At 51.7% G+C, this 20,174-nt stretch overlaps 2 protein-coding genes across 2 annotated transcripts in view; one reads left to right on the forward strand and one right to left on the reverse strand.

Moving 5' to 3' along the window:
* Window positions 1–20,174, forward strand: part of CDH23 (cadherin related 23) — a 264,190-nt gene that overhangs the window by 151,036 nt on the left and 92,980 nt on the right. The window contains exons 25-33 of the mRNA XM_078597759.1: window positions 4,951–5,170; window positions 5,931–6,083; window positions 6,916–7,029; window positions 7,570–7,718; window positions 9,243–9,303; window positions 9,938–10,086; window positions 11,095–11,230; window positions 12,252–12,382; window positions 16,537–16,794. Of these exons, the coding sequence (XP_078453885.1) occupies window positions 4,951–5,170; window positions 5,931–6,083; window positions 6,916–7,029; window positions 7,570–7,718; window positions 9,243–9,303; window positions 9,938–10,086; window positions 11,095–11,230; window positions 12,252–12,382; window positions 16,537–16,794 (1,371 nt within the window). The remainder of the gene's footprint in view (window positions 1–4,950; window positions 5,171–5,930; window positions 6,084–6,915; window positions 7,030–7,569; window positions 7,719–9,242; window positions 9,304–9,937; window positions 10,087–11,094; window positions 11,231–12,251; window positions 12,383–16,536; window positions 16,795–20,174) is intronic.
* On the reverse strand, window positions 9,141–18,877 carry LOC144720736 (uncharacterized). Its single transcript, XM_078597757.1, has 3 exons — window positions 18,570–18,877; window positions 16,794–16,921; window positions 9,141–10,097 (listed from the first exon to the last, which is right to left on the reverse strand). The coding sequence occupies exons 1-3, from the start codon at window positions 18,765–18,767 to the stop codon at window positions 10,079–10,081; spliced, it is 345 nt and encodes a 114-aa protein (XP_078453883.1). The 5' UTR covers window positions 18,768–18,877; the 3' UTR covers window positions 9,141–10,078.

The following is a 20,174-nucleotide window of genomic DNA, read 5'->3' on the forward strand; positions in this document are numbered from 1 at the left end:
ACCGACAGAAGAGGCGGCGTCGGCACCGACGTTAGACTATCCAGATTTCACTCGACCTTTTATTCTGGATACTGACGCTAGTGACACCGGGATCGGGGCTGTTCTGTCCCAGTCTAGGGATGGCGTCGAACGTGTGGTAGCTTACAGTAGCCGCGTGTTGTCTCCAGCGGAAACCCGTTATTGCGTTACTCGCCGTGAACTTTTGGCTATTGTACATTTTCTTCGCCAATATCGGCCGTATTTGTACGGCCGTACGTTTATTGTGCGCATGGACCATGCGGCCTTGCAATATGCCCTGAGAGTTGACCAACCGTCTGGCCAATTGGCACGATGGTTGGAAACCCTGCAGGAATTTTCGTTCGAAATTCAGTATCGGAAGGGGTTGCGTCACGCGAACACGGACGCACTCTCCAGATTGCCGCAGGGGTCCCCTTGCGCTTGCGCTTCGGGCACGAATAGGTGTACGCGGGTTCCGCAACCCCCTCGGCCTGTTGTGTCTGCTGTCGAGGTGCCCGAGGCTCCCGTATGCCCGGGACCGGCTGATGGGGTTTTGAACCTGCCGCGTTCGGTATGGATTCGCGAGCAATTGCTCGATGAGTCGCTGGGGGCCTTGCGGGGTCGGGCTGCGAAGGGGACGGGGGGACCACTGTCCGGTGGGACGCCGGGAGCCACTCTCCGGGATGGGTTGCTGATGTGGAGGGAAGGGTTGCACGATCGCTGGCGTCTGGTGGTGCCGTCGTCGTTACGGTACGAGTTGGTTCGGACTCTGCACTCTGAGACGTTGTTACATCTCGGGGTGCAGAAAACCTTGTTGACGTTGCAGCAGGACTACTTCTGGCACGGCATGACGACTGATGTCGTCGGGCACATTCGGGCGTGTCCCGACTGTGCCCGGCGGAAACCGCCTAAACACCCATATGTGCCGCCAGTGCAGTCCATACAGGTGTCTCGGATTAACGAGTTGGTGGCGTTGGATATTTTGGGGCCCTTCGCGCCGTCCGCTCGGGGGAATACATTTTTGCTGGTCGGGGTGGAATATCTTTCCCGCTGGGTGATGGCTTGACCCTTACCCGACCAGTCGGCGGCGTCTATCACGGACACGTTCCTGTTCGGATATGTAATGGACAAAGGGGCGCCGGAAAGGTTGCTCACAGACCAAGGGCGACATTTTTCTTCTAAATTATTGGCTGAGGTGTGTGCTGCACTGGGGACCAAGAAGTTTCGGACGTCTCCCTACCACCCGCAAATGGATGGGATGGTGGAACGGCTTAATCGGACCCTGTCGGCCATGCTCTGTCACACGGTTAGCTAAAAGCAGGCTGATTGGGATTTGCATATCCCTGGGGTGCTCTCTGCATACAGAAGGACGACTCATGCGTCGACGGGGTACTCACTTTTCTTTTTTAATGTACGGCCGCGAGAATGTGCCGCCGGTGGACGTGCAGCTGGGTACGGTGGCGAGGGGTCCTGTTAAGCCTCTCCTGGAGTACCTTCAGGATGCTGTTCGTTGCGTGGCAGAGGCACGGGAGGGGGCCCGATTGGCTACGGCCAAGACCCGGGCCCGGAACAAACGTTGCGCTCGGCGCTCGGATGGGGAATCCCCCTGGCGAGTGGGGGACATGGCCTGGCTGCACTGCCCGCAGGTGCGGGTGGGGACCTCCCCTAAGTTGCACAAACCATGGCAGGGGCCGGTTGTGCTCATTGAGGTTCCTAGTCCGCAGTCCGCACGTGTTCGTTTCGGATCGCGGCGCTGGTACGTCCATACGTCTCGATTGAAACCCTACGTGGCCCCGCAGATGGATGCGTCATCTCCTAATGTTGCCTTGCCGGTGTCTGTTGCATCCGACGAACCACTGACTTTGCCTGTTCAACCTGCAAGCACGCCTGTCGTGCCTTCTACAGACGGACCGGCCGTTACACAGACGGATACAGTGATTCGTGCTCCGGGTGGGCCTACCACGGCGACGGGGACACCAGACCCCGCTGCCCCTCCAACCCCGCCACGGACGCATTTGCAGGAGACCCCGGCGATGGGTCTCTCTGGGGAACGGGACTCTGGAATTGACAGGCCTCCAACAGCGGCGGGCGGTTCCGATCCCGCCGCTCCTAAAACCCTGTCGCAGTCACGATCTGTGCGGGGGCCGCCCCCTGTTCGGGACGGGCCGGCGACCCACACGCGTTCCAAGTCCCTTTCCTTTCGTTAATTGTTGTTGTTGTTATAATCTCCGTTTGTCTTGTGATGCTGATTGCTGTATTGTTGCTCGCATTATTTTGTTCTGTTGCAGCCGGGGACGGCTGGGCTTTTCATCAGGGGGGGGGGGGGGGTCATGTAATGCGAGCAAGGACAGGGTGGGCGCTGCCTCTGCACCACTCACGCGGGCCGGAGTATTAGGGGAGGTGGAGCCTGGTCGTCGGGATGAGGGGGGGCGGAGTCAGGGTCACGTGAGGAGGAGGATATAGGGTGAGAACCGGAAGGGGATCGGGAGTCGAGAGAGAGTCAAGATAGGGAGAAGCCAGGCGGGGTGCTGGCGGAGGAGTGGCACGAATTGCCACGTGGTCGGAGTCACGGCACCATCGGCCAGCGGTGTACGTGGAGCAGCGGAGTGGCTGCAGAGTGTGCAGAGTTACACGGAGCAGCGGGGTGGCTGCAGAGTGTGCGGGGCACACGGGCAGCGGTGTGGCTGCATAGAGAGAGGAGGACTCGAACGGTGTGCGGAGGGCACGCGACGGAAGAGGTGCGGGTCCGACCGGGGACATCGCGGGGTGCGAGACAAGAACCCAATAAAGGACAGACGGAGACCAACATCGCCTAAGAGTCATTTATTACACTCTGAATCATTCAGATGTTCATCGGCAAACTTCAGACGGGCATGTATATGTGCTTTCTTGAGCAGGGGGACCTTGCGGGCGCTGCAGGATTTCAGTCCTTCACGGAGTAGTGTGTTACCAACGGGATTCTTGGTGACTATGGTCCCAGCTGCCTTGAGATCATTGACAAGATCCTCCCGTGTAGTTCTGGGCTGATTCCTCACCGTTCTCATGATCATTGCAACTCCACGAGGTGAGATCTTGCATGGAGCTCCAGGCCGAGGGAGATTGACAGTTCTTTTGTGTTTCTTCCATTTGCAAATAATTGCACCAACTGTTGTCACCTTTTTATCAAGCTGCTTGGCGATGGTCTTGTAGCCCATTCCAGCCTTGTGTAGGTCTACAATCTTGTCCCTGAGATCCTTGGAGAGCTCTTTGGTCTTGGCCATGCTGGAGATTTTGGAATCTGATTGATTGATTGCTTCTGTGAACAGGTGTCTTTTATACAGATAACAAGCTGAGATTAGGAGCGCTCCCTTTAAGAGTGTGCTCCTAATCTCAGCTCGTTACCTGTATAAAAGACACCTGGGAGCCAGAAATCTTTCTGATTGAGAGGGGGTCAAATACTTATTTCCCTCATTCAAATGCAAATCAATTTATAACATTTTGACATGCGTTTTTCTGGATTTTGTTGTTGTTATTCTGTCTCTCACTGTTCAAATAAACCTACCATTAAAATTATAGACTGATCATTTCTTTGTCAGTGGGCAAACGTACAAAATCAGCAGGGGATCAAATACTTTTTTCCCTCACTGTACATTATTCAACATCTGCTGATGATGTAATTTTCTTACCAGTTGATATTGTATGTATTTAGTTCAGCTAATAGATTAGCAGACTCCAAATTGAGAGTTTGTAAGTTCAAGATTGGCCATTCCCATTAATGAATTATTGGTGTGATAAGAAACTGGAGTACCCAGAGAAAACTCGTACACAAATTCAGATGTAGATGTACAAAGTGTCTAAGTGCAGCTGAAGACGCTGTATAGTGGAAGTTAGGACATGTGCATCACAGGATACGCATAGCTAGGTATGCACATCTAACATAATAACCTGGTCATTTTTAACATGGTCAGTCATCGACAGAAGACGGTAAACGTGGAACAGTGGAAGGGGGATTCAGCAACATGGAGGGTTGTTGGGAGGAATTACAGATCCGAGGGTATCAGCAGAAGAGGAGTGACCCCCAAAGAGCGGTTGACCGAGGATTTTCAGAGATGGCCCTGGTTGCTGGAGCGTGCTGGGGGTTTAGTCCATGAGCCCAGACCAGATGTCACTTGACAGTACTGAGGTGGCATAATTGCCTTATAGCTTCCAATGTCCTCATGTGGCCAGTAACGGTAAGCCATATTATAACAATTTAAAACGACATCATGGGACCTCCTTTGCCAGTACCAAAATATAATAGTTTTTTTCTCTTTTTTCTGGCAACAAAACAGGTGTTAAGATGTTAAAACACCAAACTGAAACCTTTTAGAAAAGAGGTCCCAGAATGTAGATGCTCACCCCGAGCTCTCATTACTCTGATAGTGCATTGTCTTTGGGCTGTACGCCTTTTTGCGTCCTCTGGTCTAACACCGTTTGAGACGAGGCTCAAAAGAAAGCTGTCTCTGGTGTGGACCAATCAGTTTCAAGGACAATGCATATATTATCATAGTATGTTTTTTTTTGCATTCTGACCACAAGCATTGTGGTTAATGCAAACATGATTCCTTGTAAAAGGTTTCAGTTTGGTGTTTTAACATCTTAACACCTGTTTTTTTGCCAGAAAAAAGAGGAAAACCCCATGATCATTTAAAACGAGCGTGTAGTCAAATACACTCTCATTAGGCATGTAAATAAATCGGTTCTTCTAATGTTTTGTTCCCTTCGGTGGTACAGTACCAACATATCCTCTGGCCCATTGCCTAATAACCACCATATATCTCCGCTTTCAAAGAACTCACTGCTGTACTGCCATCTCCTGGTCAGTTCGCAGTCCAAGTGTTCCCCAGGTGGTCTTACGACCAACAACTACTAAACCAGGCTCGCGTATTTTTTCTCCTGCTTAGCTTCACTTGTCGACGACTCGCCCCCTTCCAGGTGACAGCGACCGACCCGGACGAAGGCGCCAACGGTAACGTGACATACTCCATGACAGCGGCCCTGCCCAGGCCCGACTTCCAGCTGGATGCCGCCACGGGCCTCATCACCACGCTCGTGCAGCTCGACCGTGAGGTCGTGGCGGCCTACCAGCTCCGACTGGTGGCCACTGACAGAGGGACGCCGGCGCTTAGCTCCACCACTACCCTCTCGCTCGTCGGTACAGCGACCGCATCATGCGCACCTACGTGCCGTGTTGTTGTTATTGTTGTTGTTGTTGCGGCAGTTCGTTTTGTGTTGTTCTCCTGCACATCTGTGAAAACTGCTGGACATCTGTGAAAAAAGAGCTTGATAGCCCATTGGATTCCTCCAGTTTAAATATTCTGATTATTATATTCTGACTGTCGTATCAAGGTCATGTCGTAAGACAAAATTACTGTACACATACGGATCTGTCACAGAGTTAGTGCGGCTATTTGTGCTCGAGAGCAGCCGACAGAAGTGGATATCACGGAGTTACCACCGAGAGCCAATGAAGTGACCTACTGTCGTGCACACAGTAGGGGGCAGCACTTTCCTACCCGCTCTGCTACTGGCAGTGATAGCTAGTCATTGCATGACGGTCAAAATTATATACTTTTTAATTTGCAGAGCTGGAATTTTGGCAAATTAACTTGTAGTGCCAAAATAAAATGTTACTGTTTTCGGTGCAGTTATTAGTGACCAGAATGAGACCAAAAACTCACCACAGAAGAGCACCCACTGACCTCCGTGCAGCAGTAGAGGCCGGACGGTTGTCAATGTTGGCCAAACGCGCTTTGCTTCCCACTTGAAATTGTTATGCTGAATCGAATGGGCACAAACATGACCCGGGTTTGTAAATACATATGTGAGCCCTTCGCTCTCTCTCCCTCTCTCTGCTAATATTTCTACGTATAAATATACTAAATGGAGATTTTCGCCGAATGACCTCGTCGCAGTGCTGGACGTGAATGACAATGCGCCGACGTTCCATCCGACGCGCTCCGCCGTGTCGCTGCTGGAGAGCGTGGCCCGGGACTCCGTCGTGATCAGCCTCAACTGCACGGATGCTGACTCCGGCCTCAACGCCGAGCTCAGCTTCTTCATCACCGGTGCCCTCCGCAAATTCCACTTGGACCCCAGTCTGTTCATACTCCCGGTTATCCTCGCAGCAGCGGATTCTTGGCTGGCCATCATAACAAAGGCGGTCACCGTGTCGCGCGCTTTCGGATGCGCTTTGCCGTCTGTAACGCTCTTCCAATATTAATAAGCCGCTGGAGCTGTGCACTTTTAAATCTAGATTGAAAACATTTTTCTTTACAGCTGCTTTTTGTGTCTAGCTTGTTGACCTTCTCCCGCACCTGCGATGAACACGTTTGGTAACGTATGGCAATCATAACAAAAAAAACTCATATTCGTTAATAACACCGTGGCCTTAAAAGGAAACATATGAGATGAGGTTTCAGGCAATGGCCCTTCGTCATAACACATGCTGCTCGATGATTATGTTGAGTTTCTTATCAGTTTACATATTGGTACTTTAGTCACCATATATCCGTGTAACATTTATGTAACTTAATTTGGTCATTTTGCTTTGATCAGTTTAAAAATGATTTGTCCGAGCTGATCTGCACTGGAGGAAATGTATTATTTTACTTAGGTCTAACATTGATTTATGTTTGTGCAACATTTTCGATTTCTCATTTGATAGTTGTTTTGTGCTGATTTCTATTTGCTTCGTTTGTTGTACTTTATTTTACTTGCTTTTCCCTCGTGATTGTGGTGACCCCAGGCCATTCTTGCAAATAAGACTCACCGTCGTCTCTCTAGAGTTTCTCATTGGGTTAAACAAGAGAAAGTGAAACGCCTCCCGAGACAACGTGGGTTTGGTTTTCCGTCCCTAAGTTGTGTAACTTTCTCCACTGGCCTTGGCTGTGGCGATAGGAGGGAACCAGGACGGGCAGTTCAGCGTCGGCTTCAGGGACGGCTTGGTGCGGACGGTTGTGAGCTTGGACCGAGAGACCAAGGCCTCCTACTCCTTGGTAATCGAGGCCATTGGTGAGTGCCCACCTGCTTCAGAACATCAGAGACACGGGGTTCCATCATCACTGAGCGCGCTGGGGAATCGCTCACGGAACTATCCCCAGAACGATGCCTCCTCCTGTGTGTGCATGTCCAAGTGAAGCGAAGGGATCGATAAATTGTCTGAACAAAGTTACAGTGATTGATTAAACAGGAACTCGATCAAATGTATCATTTAGCAGGTGAACTGGAAACGTAGACATTCTCGAATAGAAAACATAGGCTGGCATATTATGCGAGTGAGAGTTTTAATTCAGTGGTTAACGTTATATGCACTGTCAAAAACAAGATAACAATTTTAGTCCTGTAGACTGTTGAGTTATATGCGCTGGTGGCCAGTGTTGGTTACTGAATGCCAGGAGCATAGACGTGGAAACATAGAAGCACAATACGATGGCTTTTTCTGCACTGCCCTTCACTGCCCACCACGTCGCCCCACATTGGTGCACGGTACATCGCACCCAACGAGTGCCACTGCCCCCCTGGCGCTAACCCGGGCGCGGTGCGGGCGGGCAGACAACGGCCCGGCGGGGAGCCGGCGCACGGGCACCACCACGCTGGACGTGCTGGTGCTCGACGTCAACGACAACCGGCCCCTCTTCCTGGAGGGCAGCTACGAGGTCTCCGTGCCCGAGAATGTCACGCGCGGCGCCATCATCCTGCAGGCGAGTCCACGGGAATGCGGGCGAGCAGAGCGTGCACGCGTGTGCGTGTGTACGCGCGTGTGTGTGTACGCACGTGTGTGTACGCGTGTGTGTATGCGTGTGTGTGTCTACGCGTGTGTGTATGCGTGCGTGTGTACGCGCGTGTGTGTGTGTGTGTACGCGTGTGTAGTGTGTGTGTGTAGTGTGTGTGTGTACGCGTGTGTGTGTACGCGTGTGTACGCGAGATTCCAAACGCTGTGTGGAAGCTACCTGGTCTGTCGCTCCGCACGAAGCTTCAGGTCTTCTCGACCAGTCATTCCCTCCCTTCTCTACGCTTGCGAAACGTGGACCCCCCTAATGGAGCATCTTCGCCGGTTGGAAACATTTAGACTGGCCTGCCTACGATCCATCCTGGGTTTAACCAGGCTGGATTGTGTGAGGAGCTCACAAATCCTTGAAAGATCTGGGCAAAGTCCCATCGGTGAGCTCCTCCGGCAGGCAAGGCTGCGTTGGCTGGGTCATGGAGCCCGCATGCCCAGCCACCGCATGCCTTAACAGCTTTTGTTCGGCCGGATCGAGGGGGCTAAACGGGCGCGGCACGGGCTAGAGAAGAGATGGAGTGATGTGATACAGGAGGACGTGGAGCTGAGTGGACTTGCCGATGACTGGTACCAGCGGTGTCAAGATCGGCCTCTGTGGAGGAGGCTCGTGAAGGACGCTACTGGGCAGTTGGAGGCAGTCGCCCTCCAACAACAACGGAGGGTGGAGGAGCGACGCTCACAACAACGAGCGGAGCGCCGGGTGGCTAAAGCACAGCAAGTTGGTACAGTAGGGGGCACAGGTGGTGCATCAGCCAGTCATCTCGGTCATCTCGGTCAGTCGACCCGTGGCACCTGGGTCTGCCCCGTGACCTCCTGCCAGCGGGCGTTCGACACTTCACGTGGCCTCATGGTGCACTTGGCCTGGCACAAGCGTCGTGGTGACGTCACTGCCACTCAGTGGCGAATGGCGGTTGTTGTTGTTATACGTGAGCGAGTGTTGCAGTGCTTAGTGGAGCAGTAACAGTTAGCGCTGCGCTGTGCTACGAATCCGGCGACCCGAGTTCGATTTCAGCTCACGGCCAACACCAGTGACGATTATCTGAACCGGTCCTGGGCCTCACCTTGGTCGACTCAGCCTCAAATTAGCACCTGATGCGATGTGTAAACATCGCCACTAGAGAGACAAAGGCTGCCGGGCTTGGTGTTGGCCACCCACCACCCTCGTGTGTTATGCCAGCCTTCATAGGTGCTCACTCACTAACAGCACTTGGCCCCAACAGTCTGTTGAAGGCTGTATGGGGGAGCTTTGTTTTTGTTCATATGTAAGCTACGTAGTACACATCTGATTTACAGGCAAAGCATGTGTTTGTCGTGAGAGTGACATTACACTTTTGTTTTGGTATTAAATGTAAAACATAATTTTAATGTATAAATGACAACTTCCTCTCGAGACGCCGGGAGAGGAAGGGGTTACACTGACGGCGCGACTCTGAGTGGCCTGCAGGTCCAGGCGAACGATATCGACGAGGGCATCAACGGCAGAGTCTGGTACAGAATCATTTCAGGTGAAGCGTTCGCTGCCCTGCTCCCCCTCATTTAAAATCCCATTCCCGACTCAATACCGCACAGCCAATATTGCATCAATCAAAACACACACATCTGCAACAGTGTCAACATCCTTATCCACAGTTTTACTCTGCATTTTCAGCTCTTAACTCTTCAGAGGATGAAGTGCGTTTAGCTGCAATGCTCCGAAACCAGCAAGCCCCAGGACTCGAGAGTTGGGCTGAAGGGACATCCACTGGGAGTGGCCAGGTGGCTTGGCCTGGGCTTGAAACCTGGGCTAGGCCACCCGCTACTAATCCACATTCTCAAGTAGTAAAACTTCAGATCTAAGAATAAAATATATTCGTTTGATTCCCACGTTATAAACATCTTTATGAGGGTGTATGCAAAAATAAAGTGCCCCTTTTATGGGCAAGAGGTAACTTAAAAGGATCTCAGAAGTAGTTTTTTTTTTTAAATCTCCTTCTGCAGTTTGTTCTCTAACGTGAGATGGTGATGCACTGGTATGTGCTGGACATTGTTTCATCTGATCACGCGGTTACAGATAGTACAATTGGAATAACCACATATACATTCATATTACAATCCTGCACTGGTCTCTGTGCCTTCGCGCCACCGACTCCATCTCCGCAGGCAACCAAGACGGCATCTTCTTGGTGAACGTGAGCAGCGGACTCATTTCTCGCGGCGCAACGCCGCTGGACCGCGAGACGGTGGCCCTGCACGTGCTGCAGGTGGAGGCCTTCAACAATGACAGCGTGGGGCTCAGCAGCATCATCCGGGTGAGGAGTCGCTGGGGGAGGTGGGGGGGGAGGTGGAGGGCGAGGTGAAGGAGGAGGGGGGGGGTTCACCGGCGCCGTAAGCAAGTGCTGGGAGGTCGCAGGGAGAGGTCCCCGCGGGAGTTCACGTCATCTCACGCGGCGCGAATGTGCGGGGGTGCTCGGAGCTGAGCCGTCGCGCTTTGAGATGCGAGGGTTATAGAGGCCTGCGGAGCAAGTAGCCAGAGCCGCACATGCACGGGAATACGGTGACACCGTGTCACGCAGAGTGAAAGGGTGAAACGTCGAGACCAACTCAGCGGTTAATGAGGTGTCTGGAGGGGAAGTACGGCTTGCTGACAGGCTGACATGGTAAAGGTTGAGCATTCTCCCCTTCCACAAGTGGGTTTTCCCCAGACACTAGTGGTTTCCTTCCACACACAATGATACACTCCAAATAATTTGGCCAAAATGTACACAGGAATAATCCCTTGATGTGTCTTGACAATGGTGGAACTTTCCTGGACAGGCGTATAATCACAGTGTAGATCTTGTGATTGAGCACTTGACAGACTTTGGGATTTTTATTCAGCACGCCAAGCATGGAGCTCAGCATACATCTGCCAGGAGAAAATAAAATATAATTGGCAGGCACTACAAAATGCAAAGACATTTTAAATTAATTTCCTTCACTTTTTTACATTGAGAATTATTATTCAGTGTACGCCAGTTCCCCATTGGCCGCACAGGGAATTTGCGGCACAGCCACAGAACAACAAGAGTGAGTGCAGTCAACAGTTGCCGTTGTGAAGTTTATTGGTGGCGATAAATGCCACGGCGCTTTGCTGCTGGCAAGGTTAGCGCTGCGAGTGGCTGCTTGCCAAGAGGAAGCGTGCGCAGAGGCCAGCGAGCGTGGGAGTCGGCCAGCCATCGGCGCTGGCAGCCCGGGAGGGTGCTCGCTTGCGACCGTGCGGTTGCGAAGCAGCGCCGGCCTAATGAAGTTGGCGGGCCTGTGCACCGTGCGGTTGCTAGGTGACGGTGGTGGTGGAGGATGTGAACGACGAGGCGCCGACGTTCGCGCAGCAGCAGTACGTCCGCACGGGCCTACGCGAGACGGCCGGCGTGGGCACCTCGGTTATCGTCGTCAAAGCAATGGACCGTGACCTGGGTGTGTGTGACGTGCACGTGTGTGTGTGCATATAATGGGAGAGTGGTGCTGTAGTGGTTCGTACACCGTGCTATTAACCCAGTGACCTCAGTTTGATTTCTTGCCACAGATAACATCAGTGGTGAAAGATATCTGAACTGGTTTTGGACCTCCCTTAAAGGGGTACCTGCTTCAGAGTGTACACCTCACCACTGAGGACATAAAGGTGGCCAGCAATGGTGCTTCCACCATGCTGGACTTAAGACTACAGAGGGTATATTTGCATTTGTGTTGTGTATGCCAATTGTGTGATGTTTAATTTGGCATTTGTGCCTTTGGGCCTGTGCTAAAAAACAATGATATAAAAAATACTTCATGCACTATAATTCTGGTGACATGGGTTCAATTCCAGTATTTTATGGCCTACTTCAAAAACTGTGGCAATTGGTACCTTCATGATTTGGGAAACCATTTAATCAGTTAGGTCAGTTTTCAATGGGTTCCGAATAGCGACATCACTTTATAATAACATTTTGTTCATGTTGTATTATGTTAAACTTCTTTCACACCATACATAGCCAATCGGAGATATTGAATGATCGCATATTGAACTATCTTGACGAGTCTTACAGTGCCCCTCGTTATAGATGGATGGACGGACAGAATAAATACATTAACATCTTCTGCCTCAGCTGGAAAGCGACATGGGCGGAGTTTAAGAGGGGGCACGGGGGAGCAACGTCCTGCCCAAACTAGACACCTTTATTAATTTAGTTTCAGTAGTTTACAAATAGGAAAAAAACATTTATTACATGCACCCGCAATTCCTAATGTGAGGGAAAAAGCGAACCCCCCTCCCCCACCCCAAATATAGAAGTCAAACTCCGCCTATGGAAAGCAATAAAACCTTGAAATAGAAGGCTGAGGCCTCCCCTCACTGAAGCCACGAGCAGCCCCTGGCCCTCGACTCTGGGCTCTGGGTGCTGCTACGGTGGGAGTACCGCGTTGAGAGCCGGTTTGTGGTCGCGTGTCACCACTGCAGGCGACGCGGGGACCGTGCGCTACTCCATCGCGTCCGGAGGAAACGACACGTTCGGCATCGACGAGAGCACGGGCCTCATCGTGACGGTGGCGCCGATCGACTATGAGACGCGCCCTGAATACCTGCTCATGGTGCGACGCCGCGGCGTTCGCTCGGCACACCGCTTGGCCGGTGTTGTAACATCACGCCGATTTGTCAAGTAACGTCGGTTCCCACTCTTCACCGTGCGTGCACCAAGTCGCGCCCCGTGAATAGTGATTCGCGACCATGCATGAAAATGCCATGCTGGTTTTTACAATTTGTACAACATAGACAAAGCAAGTTACCTATACAAAATAAGCTGTGAATGTGAATGATGAAATGCAGAGGCATCAACATCAGCCATAGTCAATCTGCTGCTGGATGAAGGCATCTCAAAGCTGTCACCATCTCCCACGATCCTGCTATATAATAACCCTGTATACCTGTGTCTGTGTGTGTTAATGTACCTCAGTCAGTCAACCCATAACATTTCAGTCAGTCAATCCATGGCACCTGGGTCTGTCCCGTGACCTACTGCCAGCGGGGGTTGAACGATTCACGTGGCATTAAATTGCACTTAGCCTGAACAAGCGCCGTGGTGATGTCACCGCCACTTAGTGGCAAATGGCGGTTGTTAATGTACCATCAAGCTGGGAGTGACTACGTGGTGGTGAATGAATTCTGTTGTGATCCCTGCAGTCTGGGTGTGATCCCTGACAATCCATCCACGACCAGAAACTCAACCTGGACTGATTCAGGCCAACTCGGAATACATTAACAATGATGCGTGGTATCAATATTAGTGCTGGGGAAACAAAGGTGGTTAGGCTACGTGTTAGCCGTACCACTTCATCATTGCCTGCCAGCCTTAATAGGTGCTTTGTGCTTACAGCATTTGTCCCAAGAGTCCATGAAGATAATCCGGGATCAATGAGTTTGTGTGTATATCCTGTATACAAGTCAAGTGTTTAAGAAGCACGTGTGATATTGAATATTGCGAATGCTACACCAGCCGTAGTCTCCTTTAGTTAACCAAGAGATTAAATAAACCCATCGAGACAATGAAACATTGCCTCTTTTGCAAGGATGACCTGGGTTAACAAGCAGGATTGAATAAGATTGGCTATGTAACCTAGAAAATGGAGTTCACAGCACCAATTGTTTTCAATGAAACGCAGTTGAGGGATAGCCCATTTTAACACAAACAGCTGTGACAGCATCCTGAGATGCTGATTGTGTTTCGTTGCTACATTAGATTATTTAGATGCTCTTCTGTGCCTTATAAACCCCTGAAGGTGGAGAAACGGCGACGGAGGTGTGCGGGGTTGGTGGTAAAATCGTACTTTCTCATCATTGTGTGCTCGGTGTGGAGGTGGGAGAGGGAACGTGACATCAGAATCTGGGTCAAAATCCCTCAATCACTCGGCCAAAAACTGAAGACACGAGCCACGTCCCCAATTGCTACACACGCTCGATTCTGCCCTGAAACTGCTGACCCGCATTTTTGTCGGTGGGAAAGATGAAGAACTTTACAATAATAATAGTAATTCATAATTTAACCAGGAAAGCCTCAGCGAGATTAAGTTTTTTTTTTTTTGATGACGCTGCATTGGGAGTGGTGCACAAGCACAATTAACAATACAACCTCTACATGTTCGTCAATAACACTGTAGCATTAAAATTTATATAATAGCTGACGTTTCGTACAATACCCTTCTTCGTAGCAAATAGAGTTAACAAGCACCTATCACCATGAGGCCTGATGAGAATTAAATATTAAAAATATTTTCTGATGGCTGGTTTCAAATCGGCACACTTTGATATGCTCCTCCAATTCTTATTTGAATGCAGTATAAAACATTTTGGGTACTGAAAATAGAGCCATGCATTTTTTGGGGCTTTTATTACTATGATTGTTTACCCATGACTGCCTAACTGTCCGAAGACTCTTTTTTCAGGAGTTTGTCCTGCCAAGTTTGTGAGTGGGGGTAATGTTGCTTCGTGTGATCCCAATCAAGTAATTTGCCTATAAATTCACAGCTTTGGGATGGTTGGCCAATACCAGTCAAATTGTACGTTTTTTTGTTTTGGGAGGAAACCAGAAAACCCGAAAGAAACCCATATAGAACAGGGGCAGAACACTCAAACTCCGCTCAGAAAAGTGCCCGAGTTAAAACTAAAACGATTCAACTAAACTTTTTATTTTACCATGTAAGGCCCACTGAGCTATATAGCTATTTTTCAGAATCGACCTGGCCACAAATGATACCTCAACGGAGTGGCTTTTCACGCGGAAATTTATATCCGCCAAATACTCTAAATACATTATTCTAAATGTGGAGGGAAAAACCGGAGGACCTGGAGAAAAATACACGTGACCACGGGTAGAATATGCAAACTACAAATATACAGGTGTCAGGGTAGGGATCGAACCCAAGTTCTTCCGTATACGAGGCGAGGGAGATAACACCTCGCCAACGCGGGAACAATCAAACCTCAATGTTGTTGGCATGCCACTCTGCCGCCCAAATTGTACAAATCATTATTTGGCGTCGGTGTATTTTTTTATGATATTGCATTCACGTCAATCCCTCCATAGCAACGGCAAAATCCTACGGCTTAGCCCGCCGCAATGCGCGTGCCGCGCCATACTGGGCGCAGCATTAGGAGCCTTCAACTGGCACCTTCCCTCGCTCATCCGCTGCCAGTGCCTCATTGTGCTTGGTCTAATCTCCCGTGGCAATCTTAAGAAGCATTGCAACGCTCGCACTCTCCTCATATACGTGGACGGGACAACTGCCACCGCACGTGGTCGAAACCGTTACCTGCGCTAATGTTCCTTAATTATTATCCTTGATTACCGTGCAGCACACTTGAACTGCTTTTATTGCCCTATTCGGCTCCTTTACAGCTGTGCGAGGCAGTTGTTGAGGGCATTAGCGCGAGCCTAACAGGTTATTAAAGGTCCAGTGTCACCCTGGAGGGCCGAGTTCCTGTGGAAGAGCTCGGTGCTCCTCGCTAAGCACCAATCGCAGCTCCCAGTGTTGCTCAGAGTGGTACTTAAACCGATTATCCTTCCCAGGGCCAGCTATGGTGAGTGCACGCACGTGGCCTGTTTTATTGCTTTTAGTCCACAAGTCAAAGTCAAAGCCATTTCCTGCTCATATGAGCATTGAGGCATTGGTGCTCATCTCCTTTACAGCCCTGAGCCAATGGTTAAAACGTCATGCTCCTATGGCAGGGGCGAGTCTACACATACAACAACCACTGTTGACTTCCCTAAAAAGTGGTACTCATTTTAATCGAACATGGAGGGATGATGGGCTGAGTGAACCCCCAAGCAAGTTGCGAGCTGCTTGCTCGACTGTCGTTTAGAAACAGCGGTTCCCAAAACTTCCCAAATCGCGGCCCACCAGAGTAGCCAGATCGTTTTCTGGGACCCATGCCCAGGTGAGACAGCTTGTGTGCAAAAATTCGTGGTGGCTTATGACTTCTAAGTCGGGGCAGGAGTACAAACCCTTGCTAAGGAACAGGGTAATTTTGAACATTGCAAAAGTCACTTAAGCAAATAAACCTCACGGCCTACACGGCATGGGGGTTTCCTTCATCCAGTTGTGGATTGACGAAAGGCTGTAAATTAGTTGTGTATATATTGCATTGTATGGGGTAGTTTTCCAATTGTTACTAGAATCAAACTAAACATCGTTGTCTCAGCGTGTGGGGCAGTGGTTTGCACACTTGCATTACAATCGATTTCAATTTTAAGCCACACTTTATCAGTGGGAAGTAGTATCTGCACCCGTCCTAGAGCGTCCCTATGTCAGTTCAGCCTCAAATGAGTACCCAGTGCAGAGTGTAAATGCTAGCATGGAGTCGGCTAAGGTAGTTAGATGTGATTCTTGTGACACCACCACCTTGCATGCAGTAACAACCTCCATGGGCTCTCACAGCATGCGCCGGATACGGGGAGCGGTAGTGTCGCGTTATCATACCGCTCTCATAACCCAATGCCCCGAGTTCAATTCCTGGCCATGGCTAACATCAGCGGTGAGTGTTTTGTGAATCTGCCACGAGCCTCCGTGAGGTCAACTCAGCCTTAAATGAGTACCAAGCAATGGGGTGACGAACGCAGTTGGCTGTGGTGCTGGTCACACCGCCCCCTCGTATTGGCTGACACCCCTTGGCCGGACGGCTCCTGCGGGCTCTAAGGGAGTGTCGACGTCTCGTCCTGCCACTCGGGTTTGTTTGTTTCCTCCTTCCGCAGGTGGTGGCCACCGACCAGGCTCCCCCGTTCCACACGGCGTCGTGCGAGCTGCGGGTGTCACTGCAGAACGAACTCGACGAGAAGCTGTCCTTCTCGCGCGCCGCGTACCAAGCAGCGCTGAGCGAGGCCGCGGTGCCTGGCACCGTCGTGGTGCGCGTGGCCGCCCGCTCGGCCGACGCCCTCGCCATGATTTCGTACCGCCTCGACCCTGACACCGACGCCAAAGCCGCAGCGCTCTTCCGCCTCAACAACCTCACCGTGAGACGCCGCTGCCACCACCGCCGTGGCACAGGCCCCGTCGCCATCTCTCGCCGCCACCACCACCTCCACCGCCACTGCCACCACCACTGCTGCTGCCACAGCGGGCAGCAGGCGCAATTAGAACCTGCCCACAGAAGTTTTTCTTATTTTGCGGCAGTTAAATTTGTATTGCAACTACACTTGTGGTGGGAATATGGTTTAAAAGTCAATTGTAATCCAATCATTAGCCATGGGGTAATCCACTGCTAAATTTAACTATTAAACTATCAACTAAACATTTTCTTGCTTTACCAGGTAAGGCCCACTGGGCTATATAGCTCTTTTCAGAAACGACCTGGTTACAAATGATAGCTCAACGAATTGGATAATCACTTGGACATTTATAGCAGCCAAATGCTATAAACGTATGTTTCTCAATGTGGAGGGAAAAACCGGAGGACCCAGAGAAAATTCCACACGGCCGTGGGGAGAAGATGAAAATATACAGCAGGCGTCAGCGTCGGGATTGAACCCACAACCTCCTGTATACCAGGAGAGGGAGTTAGTATCTCGCGACCACGGCACCCAAATGAAGGCCCCCCCAAAGCTGCCGCTACCTCTCGCGATCCTGTGGTGCAATAACCTGCACACAAGCTGATTTCATCACTCCATCTCCTTGGTGCCCGTCTATGGTACGCGCTCCATTCCTAGGCTGCCACTCTGCAGCTCCTTACTATTAAAATTCCTTCCCTTTATTACTGCTAACCCTACTCCCTCCCTTTGATGCTGCTAATCCTACATAATGCACGGGCATAATATGACTTTGAAACCCCCCCCACCTCCTACGCATTCCATAAGTAGTGACTAATCCCATATCTGCATTTCCCATAAATATGCTAAATTCCTCTTGATATGCAAATTCATTTGTCAAGGCGCCCTATCCCCTCCAACCCAGATTAAATATACGTTGCCAAGCATGGTGGTGCTCATTCAGACGCTGTCTTTACGACAGACCTGTTCTTCACCTGAGGACGGCTCCTTGCGTTGTGGCCGAAACGTCGTGAGAATTGTATTTTATTATGTTTTATTTTTATTTTATTATTTCCCTTCTACGTAACTTTACCGAAAGAACCAAGAAGATGAATCCCTGCAGTCACAAAAGCTTTAAATCGAAATTTAACAGTCATTGTATCTTGAATTAGTCAAACAAATCTTGTGCCCAAAAAAGTGAATTTAGCATTTGGTGAGTAGGAACCTTCGGATATAGTGTAGTGACATAAGAAGGGAGGGGCTGCTGGGGGCTCTGGGTTCCCAGGGGGTCCAGACGCTTAAGCCTCTGGGCGCCAGGCGTTGGGTTACCAGGCGCTTAAGCCTTTTGGCGCCGCCAACGGGGGGGGGGGGCTGTGTGTGCTCTGTGGGATGTCTGGTGGCGCACACGGCCCCACCCCTCGTTGGACTAGGCATAAAAAGGGGAGCTCCCTAGACGATCGGGGCCAGTTGTAACTCAAGACCCAAGACCCACGACCAGCAATCTGAAGACCCTGGGATGTTGTGAGAGCGAGTGGTGGGACTCTGGAACTCCCGACTCTACGACCTTTGGAGGGCGAGTTCCAGAGCGTAGCCAGAGTAGAGTATCTAGGCTGTGTACCTAGGCTGTGTACCTAGGCTGTAACAGAGTATCAGGACTGTTGGAGTGTTGTGTTGTAATAAAGAAGTTACCTCTACAAGTGTCTCCGGAACCTGTTACATTTGGCGTCAGAAGTGGCAATGGAGACAAGAAGTAAGCCACGTACCTTCAGTCCTGACGGCGATGTTGAAGAGCAAGCGGCGACGGGGCTGCCAACTTGGGCCGACAACGACGCCGCACCGCCGGCTGAGCAGTCGTCCACCACACCTGCCGATCCTCCTCCAGCGTCAGGAGCAGCAATGGAGGAAACGCTGCTTCGCCTCACCGAGCTGCTCCACGCCACCGTCTCCATCCTGGACGACATGCGTCGCTCACAGGCGGAGACAGGAGGGAGAGAGGCGGCGCAGCGGCCGTGCCATTCCACCGGCTCCCACACAAAGATGGCAGCCGTTCCCGCCGCAAATACATCCGGGTGTGTCGTCACTTCTGCCGGGGGAGCAATGACCGCTGGGAGCAACGTCACTTCCGGGCCCAGCGTGTGCCAACCCGACGACGCCGCGTCATCAGCGCTGCGTCCCTCACCGCCGGGTGACAGCTGTTTGCAACCTAGCAACGCCGCGTCATCAGCGCTGCGTCCCTCACCGCCGAGTGACAGCGCTGGGAACGCGAAGCCAGCTTCAGCCGGGTTGCCAGGCAACGAGCGCTTGGCTCACGTCCAGCAGCGCCTGCCGGCACTCAAGGCATTTTCTTCAGAGGGAGGTGAGTGGGCAGCGTTCGAACGCCGGTTTGTCTCTCTTATAGAGACGTCCGGCTGGTCGGAGTATGAAGCGCTCCAGGGCCTCCCGGCCATGCTCGACGACGACTCCCTCGCAGCACTCCTTGCGGTGCCACGGGCGAAACGTGCCACGCTCACGGATGCCCTTCATCAGATGCGGCTGATTTATGGACCCCCGTCCGAAGCACGTCACCGCTTCGATGCGAGGAGGAAGAAGGCCTCCGAGTCGGCGATGGGGTACCGCAGCGCGCTGCTGGCCATGGCGCGGGTTGCCTACCCTCGCATGGATGAAGACGCTGTGGAGTCACTCGTGCTGCAGAAGCTCATGAGCTTGGCCCGCCAGCTTCGAGTTGCCATGCCGACAGCCGACGACGACGACGACTTCACGTCGCTACGTGCTGCCAGGTGCATCCAAGCACACCTACATTGCGATGAGGACACAACCATCGCCGCCTGCGCAGGCCCACCTGATGCACAAGCCTATGACGTGCATTCGGGGCCTCATCAGGCCTTCGCGGCAACAGAAAATCGCGGATCGTCCAACTGGCGATCCCAGCGAGATCACCACCAGCGGGACCGGCCAATTTCGCGCCAGGATGGGGCGTCCATCGTCTGCCACAACTGTGGCCTTCGGGGCCATGTGGCGTCCGGCTGCCGGGTCCCCCGACGCCGGACTTCAGGACCTCCGGCGCCTCGGCCACCACCGTATCCTCGGCATACCCAGGCGAGTCACGACACCTCGCACTCTCGGCCCCCACTTACAACAAGCACGCACCCTCACACCACACAGGGGGGTCATGCTTCGGAGGAGGGGGATTCGGGCCCATCATTGAACAACCAGGCGCTCGGACCAGGTCAATGGTCCGAGTTGGCCTAGGGTCGTTGCCGCGGCGGCAGGGTCCTCTGCCGTAGTGGGTTCCATCGAGGGCGTTGATGTTCGTATGTTGATCGATACGGGTGCGTCGGCGACCATCATTTCAGACATAATTTATAACA

The sequence above is a fragment of the Lampetra planeri genome, chromosome 9 (assembly GCF_965212315.1).
Source record: "Lampetra planeri chromosome 9, kcLamPlan1.2.h2, whole genome shotgun sequence".
NCBI classification, from domain to species: domain Eukaryota; kingdom Metazoa; phylum Chordata; class Hyperoartia; order Petromyzontiformes; family Petromyzontidae; genus Lampetra; species Lampetra planeri.